Raw genomic sequence first — 19,448 nt, forward strand, 5'->3', positions numbered from 1 at the left:
TTTGAATACCCAGAGACTGATTTTTAGTTCAGCTCCTATGAACACAACTGTGTAATTCCCACTGAATTTCTCTGGGAATTTCCTACAATGAAAACACAATCCTTGTCGGGACAACATGATTTTCCTTCTGAGGGACTTTGAGAGTAGTAACAGCACACAAGGGCTCACAGTGTAAAGCAGAATGAGCTAGGGACAACATAAGTTGCATTTCTTTTATCATTCCAGCAGAAGAAAAGCATGCAGTGAACAGATTTACCAGTGAACAGTTTGTTTGAAAAATACTTATTTTTTGATCAGAAATTTTCTCTTCCTTTGTGCAAAGAAAATGTGAAATTCCTAGAGAAAACAGATTCTTCCAGCCAGAGTCATCTATAACCCCAAAACGCCCATCCTTCCTTGTGCAAAATAGAGAACTGGGTCTTGGATCTGCTCTCTTATTCACCCATGCTTGGAATGGTTTTTACTTGCCAAGTTTTTCCTGACTGGTAATTAAGTTGTCAGGATCAGCAGCTGCCCTTGGAATAAAAAAACCAGCTTCCCCGTGAGCAGTGTGGAACCTTAACATCACATTTTATTCAGTTCTTTGTAACCAGGCTTCAGAATAAATGATCCTTTTGTGGCTGTCTTTTTGAGGAGCTGTTCGTTGGTAGAAAAAGACCAGCAGTGTGGAACTGTATTCAAAAGTCACTGATCTACCTAGGGAAGGACTGGGAGGGAGGAGGTCAGGCTTAGGCAGAGTTTGTGATATTTTCCTCCTGGGTTTTTATTTCAAGGGATGCACAAAGTGTAGGAACATCATTTTTGTTTGATCACTGTTTACTTCTGTTCCCTGCTTTTACAGCAGGCAGTGGGGAACAGCATGGGTGCAGGGGATGAGAGAGAAGCTAATGAGCAGGGAGCAAAATAAAGGTCCAAGAAATACAAGATAAAAACCAAGCAACTTGGAAAGGGGGGCATTCTGTATCACACATTGCAAAGAAATATCTCTATTAAAAAGAAACCTGTAAAAGGTCTCTGTGGCAAAAGAATAGGTAAGGATGGAACAATTTCAAAGCTTTCAGACCACATCTTTCTTTCCATACAACCCCAATTAGCTCATGTGTTGGAAAATAGATGCCAGTACACACTTGCTCCAACACCTGTCAGAAAAAAAGGAAGCATTATGGCCATTGCCTAATACTGAAATCAATAGAGGAAATGGGGATATCTGGGTTTTCTTTATGTCCTTGCCATAAACTCTGTATGACATTAAGTATGTAAAACAAATGACTTTTTATTTAACATCTCCCAGTGGTGTGCTGGGAGCACTTAACTGTTCAGGTCTGTGAAAAAAAAAATTGGGTCTTTTGAGGAAAAGTCAGGATTTTTGGGGGCAGATTTTAAGCCCCATTTTTAGGATCAAATGCTTGGCTCAAATTCCACTACATTATAAGGTACCCCAGAGGAGTGGCATTCATTTTTGTCAACAGGAGGACAGAATCAAGGTCAGACTTCAAAAAATTTATAGAGATCTCATTTTTGCCAGTGGACTTTTTCCTTTTCTCCTTTCTTTGTATTAATGCAAGAAGAATTAAAATAAAGTTCTTTCAAGCTTTGGAAATTTCCCATAGAAGGACAGTCAGAAATAGCAGAGAATAGAACATATTTAATAACTTAAACATATTACAGGCTGTATTCTGTGTCTCTGCTTCCATCAGTTAAAGCAAAATGTTCTGGTTCCTTTCACCACAGCTGTCACTTATAGCTGCTCCACCTCTAACAGCTCCATCTCACCCCGTTCATTGCTTTCCTTCCTTTGTCCTGCTATTAAACTGAATTTAATACCTTTTACTGAGGCTGTATTCTGCATCAAGGGAACCCTCTGCAGCAGCTCGAGGTGGCTCCATCCCTCTCCTCAGATCTTTCCTTTGCAGTGATTTACCTCACCGAGCAAGCAATTTACTGCACATCTCTGTTCAATCCCAGCTGATCCTGATCTGCTTTGTAGCTGCCCAGCTGACAAGGAGGTTCCTTCTTTTTTCATTCACATTTAAAGCCTCCTGCACACCTTTAGAACCGTGTTGATGGTCCATGAAAGTTTCCCTGGCTCAGGCAAGAGTTGAAAGAAGGCTTTCCCACCTAGAAGTTATTTTTTTTTTGGTCAGATTTCCAGGCTGGAACTCTTACTGGGGAGGGGGAAGAGTGTAAAATGTGAAGGATTTTGTATAAAATATCTGATATTGGTCTGAATGTGCTCAGTTTCCAATGAGCAAAGGGGATCCCACTGGAAAATTTGCAACAAGTTGAAAGCAGGATTAGGAACTCCTGGTTTACTTGCTTTAAATGGGTTGTGCTGCTTTTCTGTCTGGATTAGGAGCTTCTGGCTCACCTGCTTTAAATGAACTCTGCTGCTTTTCCATCACCCACAGGGTTGTGACTGCTGAGAATTCCCCTTGCCTATCTCCAGATAAGGAGAGACATCACTGTGAGAGCATCTCTAGCCAAGAAAACCACTATTATTCATTTTATTCTGTTCATTTAATTTGCCAGCTTGGTATGTTTCGGTACATGTTGTATTTTGCTGTTGGCCAGAGATGACACCTGAATGCAGAAGATTCCTGGCCCTGCTTTTGTTTGGCGAAGTTTTCCATGTGGCACCGACTCCAACCTCTGTGAAGCTGGGGTGTAAAGGTGGTGAAATGCTGAATTTTATGTAAAATGCTGAATTCCTTGGGCTGTGAGGGCCACCTTTGATGCATTTTCCTTCTCTTTCCAGCCCCTGATGGTCCACCTCAGGATGTGCAGCTTGAGCCTATATCTTCCCAGAGCATCAGAGTCACCTGGAAGGTAAATACTCACACATTCATGGATCAGATGGGCTCTGTCAGTATTTGGATGCTTTCAGGGGAGTATTATAACAACTGGACCTTGGTTCTTTTATTTAGGAGAGACATTACAGATGCCTTTGCCAACATATCTTAAAATATTTGCCACTGAAGGGAGCGTCATGTAAAGAAAGCCTTCCCCTGGAGAGTAAAAATAGCAGCTGCTTGCATTTCCTTCTTTTTTCTCATTTCAGAGATAAGGCCACAGGTTTAGGAAATGAACACTCACAAAATTTCACTGTGGTTCTGGGCAAAACTTCCCCAGAAACCACTGGAACCAGTGGGACCTTCTTCTCATTGCAGCAGACTTCAGGACAGATTTTTGCTGCATAGAGAGAGAGTCTCGTTATAGTCCATGAGAACTGATGAAGAGTAATTAATATAAAAATATCATCAGCTGGTATAATTAAAAAATGTGGCATGTTGTGTGACCCAATTTTTCTAGGTTTTTCCCAGTATTTTGACAATAACAGAAAGTTTTGAATGTTTTGGTAGGATATCAGAGATACTTAAACCATGGTTTTATTATATATACTGCTTGTATATTGTGTTAATAATTCCATATATTCACATTTCTTAAATATGTAATGTTAAGAGCTGAAATGACACAAAAATAATGATTAATTTCTATATTGATGTTAATTACTCCTGCAAATGTGGGTGATGTGGCTTTTGTCCTAATATATGGATTAATCAGAAAGTCAGGAGCAGTGAGGTTCTGCTTATTAACCAGATAACTATGGGTGATTGGTTATTTATTGCACAGTAATGAAAATATTATATGTTTAAGCCAGTTGGTTAAAAGGCAGGTTCAGAACCTCAGCATCAATGCTGATGCTTGGATCTTGTCCACTTCTTAAATTTATATCAGTATAAACCAATAAATTTATATCAGTATAAACCAAATGGTTTCCAAAACCAAAAGTTCACAAGAATGAACTTAAAGACATGAATTTAAATCCAACACAAAGTCAGTAGAGCAAACAAAGTTTTTGAAGCCATGCGGGGGTGCACAGTGATTCTCAACAACTGAAATAAATTCTTAACAGTTTTTTCCTTTTTAAAACCACTTAACTGTGACTATCTGATCAAGTCAACTATAATCTTCAAGCTTCTATGCCTGAATTGAAAGACTTTGTTTGCTTTTTCAGAAAGTTCACTTTGGGGAATGTTTTTAAAAGCAGCAAGAGAAGATGGGCACCACTGGCCCATTGCTGGAATTCATAACTGCTGTTTGTGAAGTTCTGCCATCAAATTTGATAGATTTGAACAGGCGGCTGCAGGACAAACAGAATTCCCACCCCTACATTTCAATAACTGCCCAAAATACAGTTCAATTTGTACTTCAAGGATGCGTCAAGTACAACTGAGGGTGTCCTGGGCTCTGGGTTGTTTGACATTGAAGGATATCAAATGAGGTGCTGGGGTTGTGTTCTCAAGATTGTGTTTGTAGTTTGGTTTGAGAATTCTTGTCAAGCAAAGTTCAGTATGTAATATAACAAATATTCAAGAAATGAATTATATATTTAGTTCATACTTCATTAGCCTGGTCTCATGAGCTGAAGGGAGAGATGGATTTCCACAATTTGAAATGAGTTTAAGGTGGTCACTGTGCAGGGTTAGAGCTTGTGTAGTCCTACCTTTACTTGAAGAGTTATTTCCTGAATGACAATTTGTAAGCTGATTTAAAAATCTTCTCTTCCCTACTGAGAAGTCCCAAACCAGGAGCAAGCCACTTTACTTCCCTTGACTTATTGCAGTTTTGTCCAGGTCAGAGCAGTTTTGGTTCATTACTCAAAAAAGGAACTTTAAGGTGGTCCCACAGACATAATCCAGTTTGGTTCCATGCTGAATCCTAACTTTTGGGTAGGTCCCTACAGTGCTGTGCAGAAGGCACTGATTGAATATCTAATAAAATGTAATTAAGAATAAAGAAGAGATCAATCCTATGTTGTCATGGAAGCCAAAAAACAAGAAAAGAACCTGACCTTGGTAGTTTTTATTTTGGAGGCATGTGGAGCTTTAGCCATGAAAGGCTATGATGACATTGAACAAACAGGATTGTGGTGCAAACCATGGTTATATTTAAAGCTGGCAAACTTTATTAAAACACAGTGTCAATAACAGCAAAAGGAGCAGGGAATACCACATTGATTATCTTTCATCTTGTATGAAATCCCATTTCTGCAGCTTGCTGCAGCTGTAAATCTTCATTTAAAGTTTTGTCTTAGTCCCCTCTTAGAAAATCCCAGTTAAGCAAAGTTGTGTTGGTCTGTGATTTGTTTAATCCAATATCTGTGTGTCCACATAAGACTCCAGGTTTCAGACTGAGCTGGTAAATAAAACTCACCACTTTTTTGTTGTTTAAACTGGTGCAGAGATGATGGGAATTAAACAGGAATACTCATTTAGAAAAGAGCATGAAAATATTCATTTTTTCATGCAGTACTTTACATTAGGTAAATTTAGACATGGGGAATATTCCTTTTCCTCTTTATTTCTATTTACACACACACAAAACTACAGAATGTCACACTTTACAAAAGTCATTGATACACCGTTTTAAAATACTGAATTCTGTGAGAAAAGCAGAAAGTGTATGGACTGAAACTTACTTTTTCATAATGTTCTATGGCTACTGACATAGAACAAGGTTCACAATATTTTTCCCCAAGAACACTAAGTTGTTTCACTCAATTTTCTACCCAAGGCCAGGTTGGACATTGGGGTTGGAGTAGCCTGGGACAGTGGAAGGTGTCCCTGCCATGGCAAGGGTGGCACTGGATGGGCTTTGGGGTCCCTTCTAACCCAAATCATTCAGTGATTCTATGAATTTATCTGAACTCGAACAACAACAACAATCTGACCTCAGCTTCCACCCTCAGATTAAAGGTTCCTCCTTCTGCAAACATTCAAAGATCACAAAGCCATGGAATTGTCCAGGATAGGTAGCACACTTACAAAGGGCTCTGATAATAAAATAGCAGGTATGTTTCTAAAGCATTTGGGGAGTTTTTGACCAAAAAACCCAGAGAAATATTCAAACAGGACACAATTATACTCTTAGATTCCCAAAACACAATCGTTATCCCTGCCATGTGACTTACAAGGATCTCAAGATCTGAATCTGCTGATTTGATCAGCTACATCTGATCAAAGTGATACAGTGGGAATTGAAATTATATCAGCGCTTCAAGTTCTGTGTCTGTTTCTCAGGCAAGAGGGAGAAAAAAAACATATGAAGAGATTATTCAGGCAGTCAGTTGCATACAGTGACACACATTTTAAATTTGAGAGTGCGTTGCAGAGCAATGGTTTTGATGGTAGTGGATGAAAGGCAAACCTCACCCTAGTTTTGTTATCTTCAGTGGAGTATAAATTCCCCAAAACAGGCAGATCCTGTGGCAGAAATGAGTGTTTTTCTTGAGAATCTGTTTCTCAGGAGATTTAATGGGATGTAGAAGTAACAGAAGTTGCTGCTTCTGCCACTCCCACCTGTTGCTGATAAACTGCATCACAAAGACCTTTTTTGTGGGGCAGTGGGACAGATGAGCTTGAGGGCATCTGTTGGGAGCTTGAAAGAGGTTTGGAGGATTGCAAAGAGATTTTTGCTCCTGGATTAAAAACTGCCTTAAAATTCATATAAAAATATATATAATAAAATACATATACTTAATACTTAAAATATATATACTGATTATGCCTTATATAGATAGAAGATCAGGCAGGAACATCATCATATATGGAAATTAGTCCATTACTATTTAAATATAATTTTTTGTGGGCATTGCTGTCAATGACAGGCTTTTTCCCTGAGCTGAAAATCTCTGCTTTGCTCTAGATCACATTTTATATTGCAGAGCACACAAATGATTTCCACTAGTGAGGAGCAGGGAACCTTGCACTGAGAAACGTGGCACATAATTATGGCCAACCATTTTGTGCTGTCCATATCCCTGAATGCCAGATACATTGCAGCTATTCAGTATGCAAATCCCTGCTTCCCAAATCATTGTTGCCTTCAGCACTCATTATCTAATCATCTTTCCACACTACACATTGAATGAACAGAAGCATATTTCAAAGCACAGAATAAAATTTTCCTAATGCATGGGACTGAATAAACTCCTGTGCCTGCCTTGCACAGATCAATAAATTCCTTCCTAAAGGTCCAGTGAATGGTGGGGGCTGCTGGCAAAAACAATTAGTAGTGAATGGTGGCCTGGAATGCAAATATACCCTTATCAAATCAGTTTGGATTGATTTACCTGAAAAGAGAACAAAACATCATAAAGTCACCATCAAAAATGTCTCTGTATTGGATTTTTCTGTGCATGAACCATTTAAAGGTCTTTCATCACAGATTTGAAAAAGACATACCTGAAATTTATAGGATTGAAAAAAGTTGCTGTTTCACATGCAGGAAGTATTTCTGAATTGTTGCCTACAAATTGACTTGCATTTAGTAGGAAAAAAAATTAAACTTTTTTTTTTTTTTTAATGATCTTAGGGGAAACAACTTGACTTTGTATATGTGCACTTCATGTATAACTTTCCATTTTCTGCTCAGGCTCCAAAGAAGCACTTGCAGAATGGAATAATCCATGGGTACCAGATAGGATATCAGGAGTACAGCCCAGGGGGTATATTTCCAGTTAGTTCAACATCATCAGCATTGACACCACAGGAGACAGTGAGGTTTATAGTCTGAATAACCTGAAAAAATTCTCCCAGTATGGCATGGTGGTGTAGGACATATTTCTGAATTGTTGCCTACAAATTGACTTGGATTCAGTAGGGAAAAGAAAAGTCAAACTTTTTTTTTAATTATTTTAGAAGAAACAACTTGACTTTGTATATGTGCACTTCATGTGTAAATTTCCCTTTTCTGCTCAGGCTCCAGAGAAACAATGCAGAATGGAATCATCCATGGGTACCAGACAGGACATCAGGTGTGCAGTGCAGGGGGAAATTTCCAGTTCAACATCATCAGCATGGACACTATGGGGGACAGTGATGTTTATACCCTGAATAACCTGAAAAAATTCACCCAGTATGGCATGGTGGTGCAGGACATATTTCTGAATTGTTGCCTACAAATTGACTTGCATTCAGTAGGGAAAAAAAAAGTTAAACTTTTTTTTTCTTTCAGTGAGTTTAGGGGAAACAACCTGACTTTGGTAATGTGCATTTAATGTGCAACTTTCCATTTTCTGTTCAGACTCCAAAGGAGCACTTGCAGAATGGAATCATCCGTGGGTACCAGATAGGATATTGAGAGTACAGCATGGGGGGAAATTTCCACTTAGTTCAACATCATCAGCATTGACACCACAGGAGACAGTGAGGTTTATAGTCTGAATAACCTGAAAAAATTCACCCAGTATGGCATGGCGGTGCAGGACATATTTCTGAATTGTTGCCTACAAATTGACTTGCATTCAGTAGGGAAAAAAAAAGTTAAACTTTTTTTTTTCTTTCAGTGAGTTTAGGGGAAACAACCTGACTTTGGTAATGTGCATTTAATGTGCAACTTTCCATTTTCTGTTCAGACTCCAAAGGAGCACTTGCAGAATGGAATCATCCGTGGGTACCAGATAGGATATTGAGAGTACAGCATGGGGGGAAATTTCCACTGAGTTCAACATCATCAGCATTGACACCACAGGAGACAGTGAGGTTTATAGTCTGAATAACCTGAAAAAATTCACCCAGTATGGCATGGTGGTGCAGGGCATATTTCTAAATTGTTGCTTACAAATTGAAAAAATTCACCCAGTATGGCATGGTGGTGTAGGACATAATTCTGAATTGTTGCCTACAAATTGACTTGCATTCAGTAAGAAAAAAATTAAAATTAAACTTTTTTTTTTCCAATAATTTTAGGGGAACCAGCTTGACTTTGGGTGTGTGCACTTTATGTGTAACTTTCCATTTTCTGTTCAGGCTCCAAAGAAGCACTTGCAGAATGGAATCATCCGTGGGTACCAGATAGGATATCGGGAATACAGCGCGGGGGGAAATTTCCAGTTCAACATCATCAGCATTGACACCACGGGGGACAGTGAGGTTTATACCCTGAATAACCTGAAAAAATTCACCCAGTATGGCATGGTGGTGCAGGCCTGTAACCGGGCTGGGATTGGACCTTCTTCTCAGGAAATCATCACCACAACTCTTGAGGACGGTGGGTCCTTGGCAAACAACTCTCATGGGACATATTGTTAATTTTATTCTTATTTTTCTTAATTTTATTCATTTATTTTCTCTTTTTTATACTTATTCTCATTTTCTTATTTATTCATCTTTTTATGTTGTTACATTTATTGTTTGATTAGTGCTGATGAAAGTAGGGATGATAACAGACCAGTCTTTAGGTAGGAAGTTGCCTGCTCAATGAGCTTGTCTGATTTTCATTGCAAGGGGGAATTTATTTTACCAGGTAAATAAAAATAACTCTACTAGTGTGATATATCCTGCTATGAATGATGTGGACTGAGACCAAAAGTTTCATTAAGAAGCCAAATGCTCTGGTGTTCACATATTTGCAACTATTGTGATCTCATCATTGCTCCAGAGTGATCTCATCATAGTTTTGAGAAGTGAAGCTCTGAAAGGTGAAGCAATATTGTATTTTTTGTTGGATTACTGCTGTTTCCAAATGAATCTGCTGTGTAACCAGAGCTCTTGTACTGCACTGTCTTATATCATAAGAGAGATATGTGTTTTTTCAAGGATATCCAGTGACAGAAAAGTCATTGCTGAGGCAAAATTCACCCTCTCTAATCCAAGGAACAATATAGATTTATTTTTTTTCCTAACTGCATAAAAAGTACTTCTCAAACAATGAGAGGGAGTCCTCTAGCGGAAAAAGAGAATGATCCCATATCCAAAACAAGGAGTTCAGTATTTTAGAGGAGTATAAAAACAAATAATCCTAAAGGCCATGCAAGTCAGATTTTCACCTACTGTAAATCAACATCAGAGTTCTGAAAACAGTGCCAGCTTGGAATCTGACTTCTACATTGACAAAATGGAATATCACACATCTAAAATCCTCAAGAGCCACAGATTTTGAGGCAGGCTATTCATGAAAGACTGATAGCTTTTTTTACTCTAAATGTTTCTAGGCTCAGCTTGCTGCAAGACCTCAAAAGGCAGCATGCTCACACAGATATATATTTTATACTATAATAAATGGGATTTTTTTTTCCTTCAGAATCCAGCATGCTTGCTTTTCTTGGAATTTTTTTTGGTTGTCACTCAATTTTGGGTCCCTCTTTGAATTAAATATGCCACGAACTTTAAAAGCAATGCCAGTAACTAATACTGCTGTATTGCTTTGACACTAAGTGGCCAACAGAAGATGCCTTAGATTTGTTTTATTTTTCCCAGTATTTTTAAATATCAGCAAAAATATATTATGACCATTTTTTCCTACGTTTTTTAAAGATGTGCCCACTTTTTTTCTTCCTCCACCAAATTAAAGGGACGTCAGAATTGTCCACAAAGATGCAAATTTGGCTGTGAACTTTAAAAAATATATTTAAATTGCTTACAGAATGTTCTACACATTGCAGTGTCAGAACACAATTATATTTCAAAAGAAGCAACAAAAAGCCAATTAAAAGACAAGTCAGCAAGTAGGGAAACAGTACATCAAAAGTCATTCCAGGGAAAACAGCTGCACTTGCAGAAACATGTGGATTGCAGCAAGAATAAAGGATTTGCATTGTTAAAATGTGTAATGGTAATTAAATATTGTGTGGTGTGATGGAGGGGAAAATAAAGGTTAGCTAAAATATGAATATTGAGTTGTTTTCATTGTATTAAAATGGTGAATCTCTTATTGCAGTGCCCAGTTGCCCTCCAGGGAATGTGCAAGCCACTGCCACATCCCCAGAAACCATCTCCATTTCCTGGTCAACGCTGGCAAAGGAAACCCTGAATGGGATCCTGCAGGGATTCAGGGTTATCTACTGGGCCAACCTCTTGGATGGAGGTGAGAAACACCAACCTATTACCAAGCAAAAAGCTGTATGTGGCCTTTATATCATTTTCTCTCTGGTGTGAAGGCATTTTACTCTCTTTTCTTCTTGGTTTAGAGAAAACTTTGTCTATCTGTGAGGGAGTAGGTTTCCCTAGAGGCTGAACAGAGCAGCAAAGCTGCCTGGAGGAACCTCAGGGAAGGCTCCCACCATGGGTTTGCAAAACTCCCATGGTACCCAACACAACCTGAGCAAATTTCACCTCAGGTACAGAGTCCAGAATGGATTTTGAGGTTTTTTTTAATGGACTTTTGAGTTTTTTTAATGGACTTTTGAGATTTTGTTTAAGAATGGTGACATGGATCTAGAACAAACCAGCCCAAACCTGATTTTCACTATAATTTTGTTGCTTATCTCTTTGCCTAGTCGATATACTATCACTTATTTTTTCATAGGATGCATTTCCTCTCCTGAGGAAAAAAGATGGAAGAATTTTTTGCTGAGGGCAAAAGAAGGAAATGTCTCTGGGAAAAGCTTGTTATTTCCATGCCAGCTTTTTCTCTTAGCATAATTCTTGGGGAAATAGGCTCCAGAGCAGAGACTGAGTGAAAGGATCAAAGGAGAATTGTGATGCTTTCCTAATCTGCAATTTATTGCATGATGATAATTCCACATATGGCCCTCTTTTGTAAATTAAACAAATTAGTAGGTTTGAAATGCACATGACTTTATTCCTATTTGCCCTGTGGATTTTTCACAGCTGTCTCCCTTCTTTCCTTTCATCCAGCAGAACCACAGTTCACTCTAACCTGCAATTGTGCAAATCCTGGCCTCTGTTAGTGTGGAAAGGGGAATTTAGAGTGGAAATAGAACTCAGAGGCCCATTGTCCCTGCTGGTTATGGTAGCCTCAAAAATATTTGGAAATCAACCAAATCCTTTAAAAATAAAGATTAAAAATGTATGAGAAGCATACAGAAAAAATGTAAACATGTAAGGCATAAAATTAAATGTTTACAGTGATGCCTGTAGTTTTGGATCAGATCCTGTGTGGATATTATCACATCTAAGCTCCTATGTGATGTCTCACAACATGATGAAAAAGATGATGTTCATGCCATGCTTAAAACTGGATTTTCTTGATTTATTCAACTTTATTTGCTGCCCCAAATATGTTTAAAGCTCTTTTTTGCCATATGGGTTGTACTTCTTAGTTTGCTGCAAAAAAAGAAAAAAGATTAATACGAAGTGCATCATGTTTCTGTATGTAAATCTGATTTTACTGTGTTTAAATCTATTGTAAGCCACTATTGCTGCTATCAAGTGGTTTGCAGCAGCACTTGCTGCATATTTTAAAATAAAGGGGACATTTTCTTCATTTTCCTTATGAGAAATGGTCTTTCTCATAACCAGAAAATCTTTATGAAGATAACCAACATTCTCATTTTTTTTTCTTTAGGGGATGTTTCACAATAATCTCTTCTTGTTATCTGTTCTTTATGAAAAATCTCATTACTTGTAGAATTTCTTCAATTCTCTTCATCATATATTTTTTTTTTAAATTGCAACAAAAAAAAGAGTTTGAAATGAAAAATGGGTCTGCTTCAAGTGGTAAGAGGTCAGGACTTAAATGAATTAATTGTAATTCATTAAAATTCATTGCTGTTCTGCAATAATGAAGCGTTCCTTGTCCGGGACACGCAAGATTTCCACAGCAGGTATCAACACCTGGAAGAAGAGTGAAGTTGGTAATAACTCCACTTCCTTTTTATTTCATTTTGTTTTATAGAGCTGGGAGAGATAAAGAATGTCACTACTACCCAGCCATCCCTGGAGCTGGATGGTTTGGAAAAATACACCAACTACAGCATCCAGGTGTTGGCTTTCACCCGGGCTGGGGATGGAGTGAGGAGCGAGCAGATTTTCACCCGCACTAAGGAGGATGGTAAGGAGTGAAAGCACCTTCCATTCCTGCTTCCAGGAAATGTCTTTTTGTCTCAGGCACATATTTTATGTAAAAACATTTCTCAGGCATGCAGAGATTGAGAACTCAGCCCTGGGCCCAGCGCAGGGAGGAGCTGGAGCTGCTGCAGAGAGCCCAGAGGAGGCTCCAGGATGAGCAGAGGGATGGAGCAGCTCTGCTGGCAGGAAAGGCTGGCACAGCTGGCATTGCTCACCTGCACAGGAGAAGCTTTGGGCTGAGCTCAGGGTGGCCTTGCAGGGCCTGGAGGAGCTGACGAGAAAGATGGAAACAGAAGATTCACAAGGGCCTGGAGGGACAGGACAATGGGGAATGGCTTCAGACTAACAGAGAGTAGTAGTAGATGGGACCTTGGGAATGAAGAATTGTTCCCTGGCAGGGTGGGCAGGGCTGGGATGGAATTCCCAGAGCAGCTGTGGCTGCCCCTGGATCCCTGGCAGTGCCCAAGGCCAGGTTGGACACTGGGGCTGGAGCAGCCTGGGACAGTGGGAGGTGTCCCTGCCAGGGTAGGGGTGGAATTGGATGATCTTTAAGCTCCTTTCCAAACCATTCTGATATTCTATGAAAATGGGGAAAGGAGGACAGACTGTTCTGGAACTATCTTATATTACTTAGATCCCACTACGAATATTTTTTCACTATACATACAGATATATATATATGCACACACACATATATATACATATATGTATATAAATCCTCCAAATATCTCTTCCCTGAAAAGCAAAATAAAGAACAAAAAATTTTTCTACCATTTTTTCCTAGACAAAAGCATAGAAAATTCAATTTCTAATGCTGAAAGTTTGAGAAACTTTTAATCATCCACAGACACTGACACGTGAGATCCTATAATCACTTTATTGTAACTGTTATAATCACTTCAGGTTGCCTCAGTAGGATGCTATGCACTGATCTATTTCTGGAGCACTGAAATTCCAAATTCAGGGGAGGTTTTGTCCCTAACCTTTTTTAAGGCTTTGAAAATACCATGAGATGTACAAATGTATTTTTTGATCCCCTAAATGCTTTTGAAAAACTGGATCAAGACTTTTTATGGTACAGATAAAAATGCCCACAGTCCTCTCAATGAGGTTACTTGAATAATGTTTAATTTGTAAATTCTCCTGTGAGTTATACAATATGTTTTCAAGGAAATTAGTCAATGGATTTTCCTTTCTTGTTCATCCACTTTATTGATCACTCGTGAATATATGAATATACATGCCAATTTTTTTATTTGTAATAAGATTTACAAAAGTGACAAGAGAGCAGGTTCAGTAAATTAACTGACTTGAGGAATTCTGTGCTTTTTTTTTCCAATAAAAATTTATGTGAATAAAGTTATTAATTTTTTTCCAATTAAATATTAAGGGACTCATACTAAAATTTCCATACATTGTGAGGTCACCTGGCCCCAGCTGTAGCTGTATCCAGGGGATGTAGTAAATGAAAATTGCTCAGCTCTAGACTTGTGTGTCTCAAATACTGAACATCCTGATATCAGCCTGAAGTCCTTTAACAGTTACTTTGGAGCACCCAGGTCCTGACTCAGATGCTCTTGGCACACCTAGTGCTTGGAAGTAGATGGATTTATTTCAATGAAAAAAGATCTAAAATGTAAAATCTAAAATGCAAGAGAACTGTAAAACACATGCTGCATTTTCAAGTTACTTTTTGTCAAGTAAATCCCAGCATAGCAAAACTGAATTTTCTCTGAACACAAAGGCTCTCAGCCCTGAGCCTTGAGAATGGGATTAATCCACCAGGAGCCAGGAGTAATGTCCCACACTGCTCCAGGAGCTTGGGGACAGGCTGGGATATCTGGTTCATGTCAGAAGCCTCAAATATTTCTTCTCCTTGTCCTCCTTCTCCTTCTTCTCCTCCTTCTCTTCCTCTTCCTTCTCCTTCTCCTTCTCTCTTCTTCTCCTCCTCCTCCATCTCCTCCATCATCTCTGTCATCATCTTTGTCTTTTCTTCCCCCTAGCCCAGCCTCATTTGCTCATCCCAGTTCTTGGTGGTGACTCCTTTGCTGTCTCCATCCTGGGATCAGACAGGCCCTGGGGAGGGGAGCACATTGCTCAGACTGTGTTTGGAGCTGTGCAAAGCTCACCTCTCACCTTTACTCCTCCTGCAGCTCAGCAATAACTCGCCCTGGGACAGCCTGATGAAACTTCCCAGAGATTTTCTGATGCGTCACACTGGTTGCATTCATTAAATCTTTTGTCCAGGAAACTAAGTGGAAAGGTGTTCCAGAAAATACAGTTATTTCATATTCAGCTTCAGCTTCACAACTTTTTACTAAGGGCAGGAAAGGTTTTGAGTGGAATGTACAGAGACCTGCATAAGCCATACCCAAAATCCTGGATCTAAACATCCTGAAGGGTGTGGAAATTAAAGAGGAAAAGAGCATTCACATTGGCAAACTGTGCACCAAACAGGTACCCCATTCCTCAGAGAAAGGTACATTTCCACTGTCATTTTCTAAGGAAAATATTCTGTAGAGGATTTTTCAGTAGGAGTAATTCCAGTGCACTTAAAAGATTCTGCCCTGAAGTGAGTTTAAGCATTTCCTTGTCGTGTGAGATAAATTAATTGGAATCCTAACAGAGCTTAGAACTGGACCTTCTCTGGCTACAATTATGGCACAAGATATTCCACCCTGCTCTAATAAAATCTGAAAATCTGGGATATTTTTAAGTGGCTGCCAAACCCTCCACATCATTATTGCTATGAGGCCATATCTGATCATTAATTCCATTCTCTTTTTTTCATTTTTTTTAAATGAGAGGAAACTTTTCTTTGTAAAATCAATGGTGCAGCATTTTCCTCTGCTGCTGGAAAAGCCAGCTGGGGCCTCCTGTGACTTCTCTGTTGGTGTTCAGCTAAAGACATCAATCCTAAATTTCTTCAGCAGGCTTGATACTTCTAAGGGTAACTCAGCAAGTGAATCCTGGATGGAATGCCTTGATACTTTGATTTTTTTGTAATGTTTGATACTGATTTTAGACACCAGAGGTCAGACACTGCTGCTGATCAGCAAAGGAAATGGGAACAACTCAAGCAAATAATAGGAAAGGAGCTTTCAAGAAATGAGCTTTCCTTTCAATGTGATCATATTTAGGGGGTGTATCTAGCTTTCCCCCTCCTCCTTTCTTGAAAGCTGACTTCAGAAAAAATATTGCTCTTTTTGGAATTCCTCCTGGTAGAAAAAATAATCCAAGAAGAAATGTCCAATTTTTAAAAATCATTCTGGTTTTATCCATTACCTTTTCCACTTTACAGTTTTTAATAAGCTGCTCATCCTTTTTACCTGGAGACTTGCTTTAATAAACCATTAGAAATTAAAGCAGCTCTTCCAATTCTTTTCCCTGCTGTGATCAAAATGCAGTTTGAAAGGCTTCTCTGTTTTGCAGCAAGAGGGAGTGTGTGTCACAAATTCCCTCTCTGCTCCTATGCTGCAAATGCAACATGAGCAAACTACGGTTGAAACAAGGAATTTGCTGCCTGACCAAGCCTGGAACGTGACACAGCACCTTGGCTGGCAGCAGTGCCCTGACCTTGGGAGGACACAGACCCAGAGCCCCGTGCCAGGAGAGCTTCCTGCAGCTGGGAATTTGCTCTGGGTGTCTGTCAGAGTGGCATCTGGGCTGGCAGTGCCACAGGAGGATTTTAGCAGCAGTGCTGTGCTTCCAGCTCTCTGGCATTCAGAGCCAGGCAAAAGCTGCAACAGGAAGGAAGGGAAAATAATCCCAAATCCCTCTGCCAGCCCCATTCTGCTGAATCCAAAGAGATTTTCCTCCTCTCCTTCCTCTCCCTGGGTACCAAGCTTCCTCACCATGGGCACGAGAGGCACAGACAGCATCTGGCAAGTTTACATTTATTCTGAAATGAGTAAGCAGAAATCCAGCCAGGTGCATGATCAGTACTCCTTGGAGCAGAGCTCTGCTTGGGTTTGTTCAGCTGATGAGGGTGACTGGGCTCTGGGATGAAAAATTTCCCTTGATGACCCCTTAAAGCACTTTTTTTTTCTAGTGGTAAAGATCTCCAATTTTATCTTTTTGACTAAAAAGCAAAAGGCACAGAATAGCAAATGTTCCCCTTGGGAAACTGGCAGGATTTAATAGAAGGGGTGTGCTTAATAAGAGGCCAGTTCAGAGTAAATTCACGTGTGGATGTGTTTTGGCTGGCATAGATCTGCATTGTAGGTGGAATATCTGTATGAACAAACAGGCAGCAGTCAGGAGCTGCATTTATTTTGGTTTTTCTAAGTGCAGCCAGCTATGGAATAGTCCCGTGTCGTGCAGAATTAAAACCCTGTTACAGAACAAGGCTCAGATTTCTGATTTATTTTCTGTATCACTCTTTAAATGCACCACAGTCTGTGCATTTGCCTCCCTGCTGCTCGGTACTGTGAAGAAAAATGGTGATAATCTCTCTGCTTATGAAAAGGAGAATGAGAAAGTTCCTGGAGCTCCTCCCCATTATCTGGCACATCTAAATGCTGGTTCCCAGCCCTGTCGTATCAGGATAATTGCCTGCTCTGCTTTAGCATTTCACTTGCACTGTCAGGAATACAAAGTGTTCTCCTCCACATGAAAGCAGGATGCTATTTCCGTGTTTTTCAAAGCCTTGCTAGCTGGAGAATGAGGCCATCTTTGATCTTAAATTTGCCACATCTGCTCCCTGGAAGGCTGCAAAGTTGTTTAGAAGCAATCCTCAGCTTCTCACCATAGTTTTAGCCCCGGTGATTATGGGGGGGAAAACAAAAAAGGATCTATGGCATTGTGCAAATTCAGTTTGTATTTCTGGGAGCTGTGGGAGTCAGTGTGCTGAATAAAGGTCCAGGGAGAATTCAATAAGGCAGCTCTGGTCTCCTGATACTGCTGGCTTGTAATGACTGAAGCCTGAAAGGCTGGGGATGCAATGGCAAGGAGGGAAAATACCTTTAGTTTGCTTGGCAAGGCTTAGGATTTTCCTCTCCAGGATCAAGCAGGCACCACATTCCCCAACTATTGAAAATGCAGGTCCACTCCAGGGAAGAGAATGATGAATCTGACTCCATGTTCTCAGAAGGCTAATTTATTACTTTATTATACTATATTATATTAAAGAATACCAAACTATACTAAAGAATACAGAAAAGATACTTACTGAATGCTAAAAAGATAATAATGAAAACTCGTGACTCTTTCTAGAGTCCCAACACAGCTTGGCACTGGTTGGCCAATGATTGAAAACAACTCACAGCAGAATCCAATGAAACAATCACCTGTGGGTAAACAATCTCCAAACACATTCCACGTGAGCACAACACAGGAGAAGCAAATGAGACAAGAATTATTTTCTTTTTCTCTGAGGCCTCTCGGCTTCCCAGGAGAAAAGCCCTGGGCGAAGGAATCACATTCAGGGAATGTGAATGCCACAGCCAACCACAACTTCTCCAGATGTCCAAGGAACCCAGTTTAGTAAGAAATGCTTCAGTTGATGCTGAGATAGCTGTTATGAGATTCAGAGGATGGATTTGACCAATGACTTTACCCTCTGGACAGAGGACAGTGGGGATCTGTGGAGCACCAGATGAGATTCTACAGGATTCCTTCCAAGGAAATGTAAACACTTCCACACACACAGTGGAATGACACACAGCTTTCATGTGCACAACCCAGCAGTGCTGCAATAGGAGGACTAAAAAATGAGTAATCAGAATAATTTTGCCAACGCTGCAAAAACTGCTGCCTGACTCCAACCCAGTGAGGTGCAGAGGTCCCTGGGTTGAAAATTTCACTATGTGGCTTCCTGACTTTCTTTCTGGCCCCTCTTTGTGCTGGTCTCACACCAAACAGCAACACAGCAATGCCAAGGAATGTTTCCCACATAGGCCCAATGACTGGAAAATGCCAGATGAATTCTGAGTTAATCCCTCAACACTCGACAGCCATGACCAATTACCATCAGAACCTGTCCCTATAGATCACACCCTAATTTAACAATAAATTGCATTAACCTCATCCATCTATTTGCTGTGATTTCCAGAAAACATTGCTATCCATAAAGGAATCCTCCTGTGGGTTAGGTAATTACCCTGGAGAGCCAGCTTTCACTCCTCAGCAGCAGGAGCAAATAGCATTTCTAATGAGCTGGGTATAAATAACAAGTTGGATGCTGTCAAGCATCAATATTTACTCTGCATTGGATAGAGCTGCTAACTGAATTAGCCCCTTTGCAGTGAGGGGCTGGGTTTGCATGCAATTATCATCATGACGTTCTCACTTGATGCCTAATTAGCTCTCTCAGCACATTATAAATAGAAAATGCAAATTCACAGAAGTTGCACTGAGTGGTGCCTGTCAATTTTCTCACATATTCCAGGACCACCTATGCAGATATAAAATTGAGGGTCTCCTCACATTGTTTTTACACAAAAGATGAGCAAATTTAGATCCCAGGGTGGCTGACTTCTCTTTATGGGCAAAGTTCTGTAGAAGCATAATATCTGCTTGCTTAGTTGAGGTAGAACAAAGATACAGAATTTATCTAAAAATATCAGGACAAGGGATTTTGTACCTCTGCTGCACAATAATTGTTTTCTGTGAAAGTAAAGCTGATCAAGCATTACA

At 39.8% G+C, this 19,448-nt stretch overlaps 1 protein-coding gene across 3 annotated transcripts in view; it reads left to right on the top strand.

Annotated features, from left to right (window-relative positions):
* DSCAM (DS cell adhesion molecule) overlaps window positions 1-19,448 on the top strand; it is a 467,981-nt gene that overhangs the window by 367,101 nt on the left and 81,432 nt on the right. For 2 of the 3 annotated variants that reach the window (XM_054290027.1, XM_054290028.1), the window contains exons 16-19: window positions 2,756-2,826; window positions 8,811-9,051; window positions 10,720-10,866; window positions 12,640-12,795. In XM_054290027.1, the coding sequence (XP_054146002.1) occupies window positions 2,756-2,826; window positions 8,811-9,051; window positions 10,720-10,866; window positions 12,640-12,795 (615 nt within the window). Of the gene's footprint in view, window positions 1-2,755; window positions 2,827-8,085; window positions 8,159-8,810; window positions 9,052-10,719; window positions 10,867-12,639; window positions 12,796-19,448 lie in introns of those variants that run through there. The other variant, XM_054290029.1, reaches the window with a different exon arrangement.

This window comes from Melozone crissalis, unplaced genomic scaffold (genome assembly GCF_028551555.1).
Source record: "Melozone crissalis strain CALT ecotype California unplaced genomic scaffold, PUWL_Pcris_2 ptg000075l_1, whole genome shotgun sequence".
Lineage (NCBI taxonomy): Eukaryota > Metazoa > Chordata > Aves > Passeriformes > Passerellidae > Melozone > Melozone crissalis.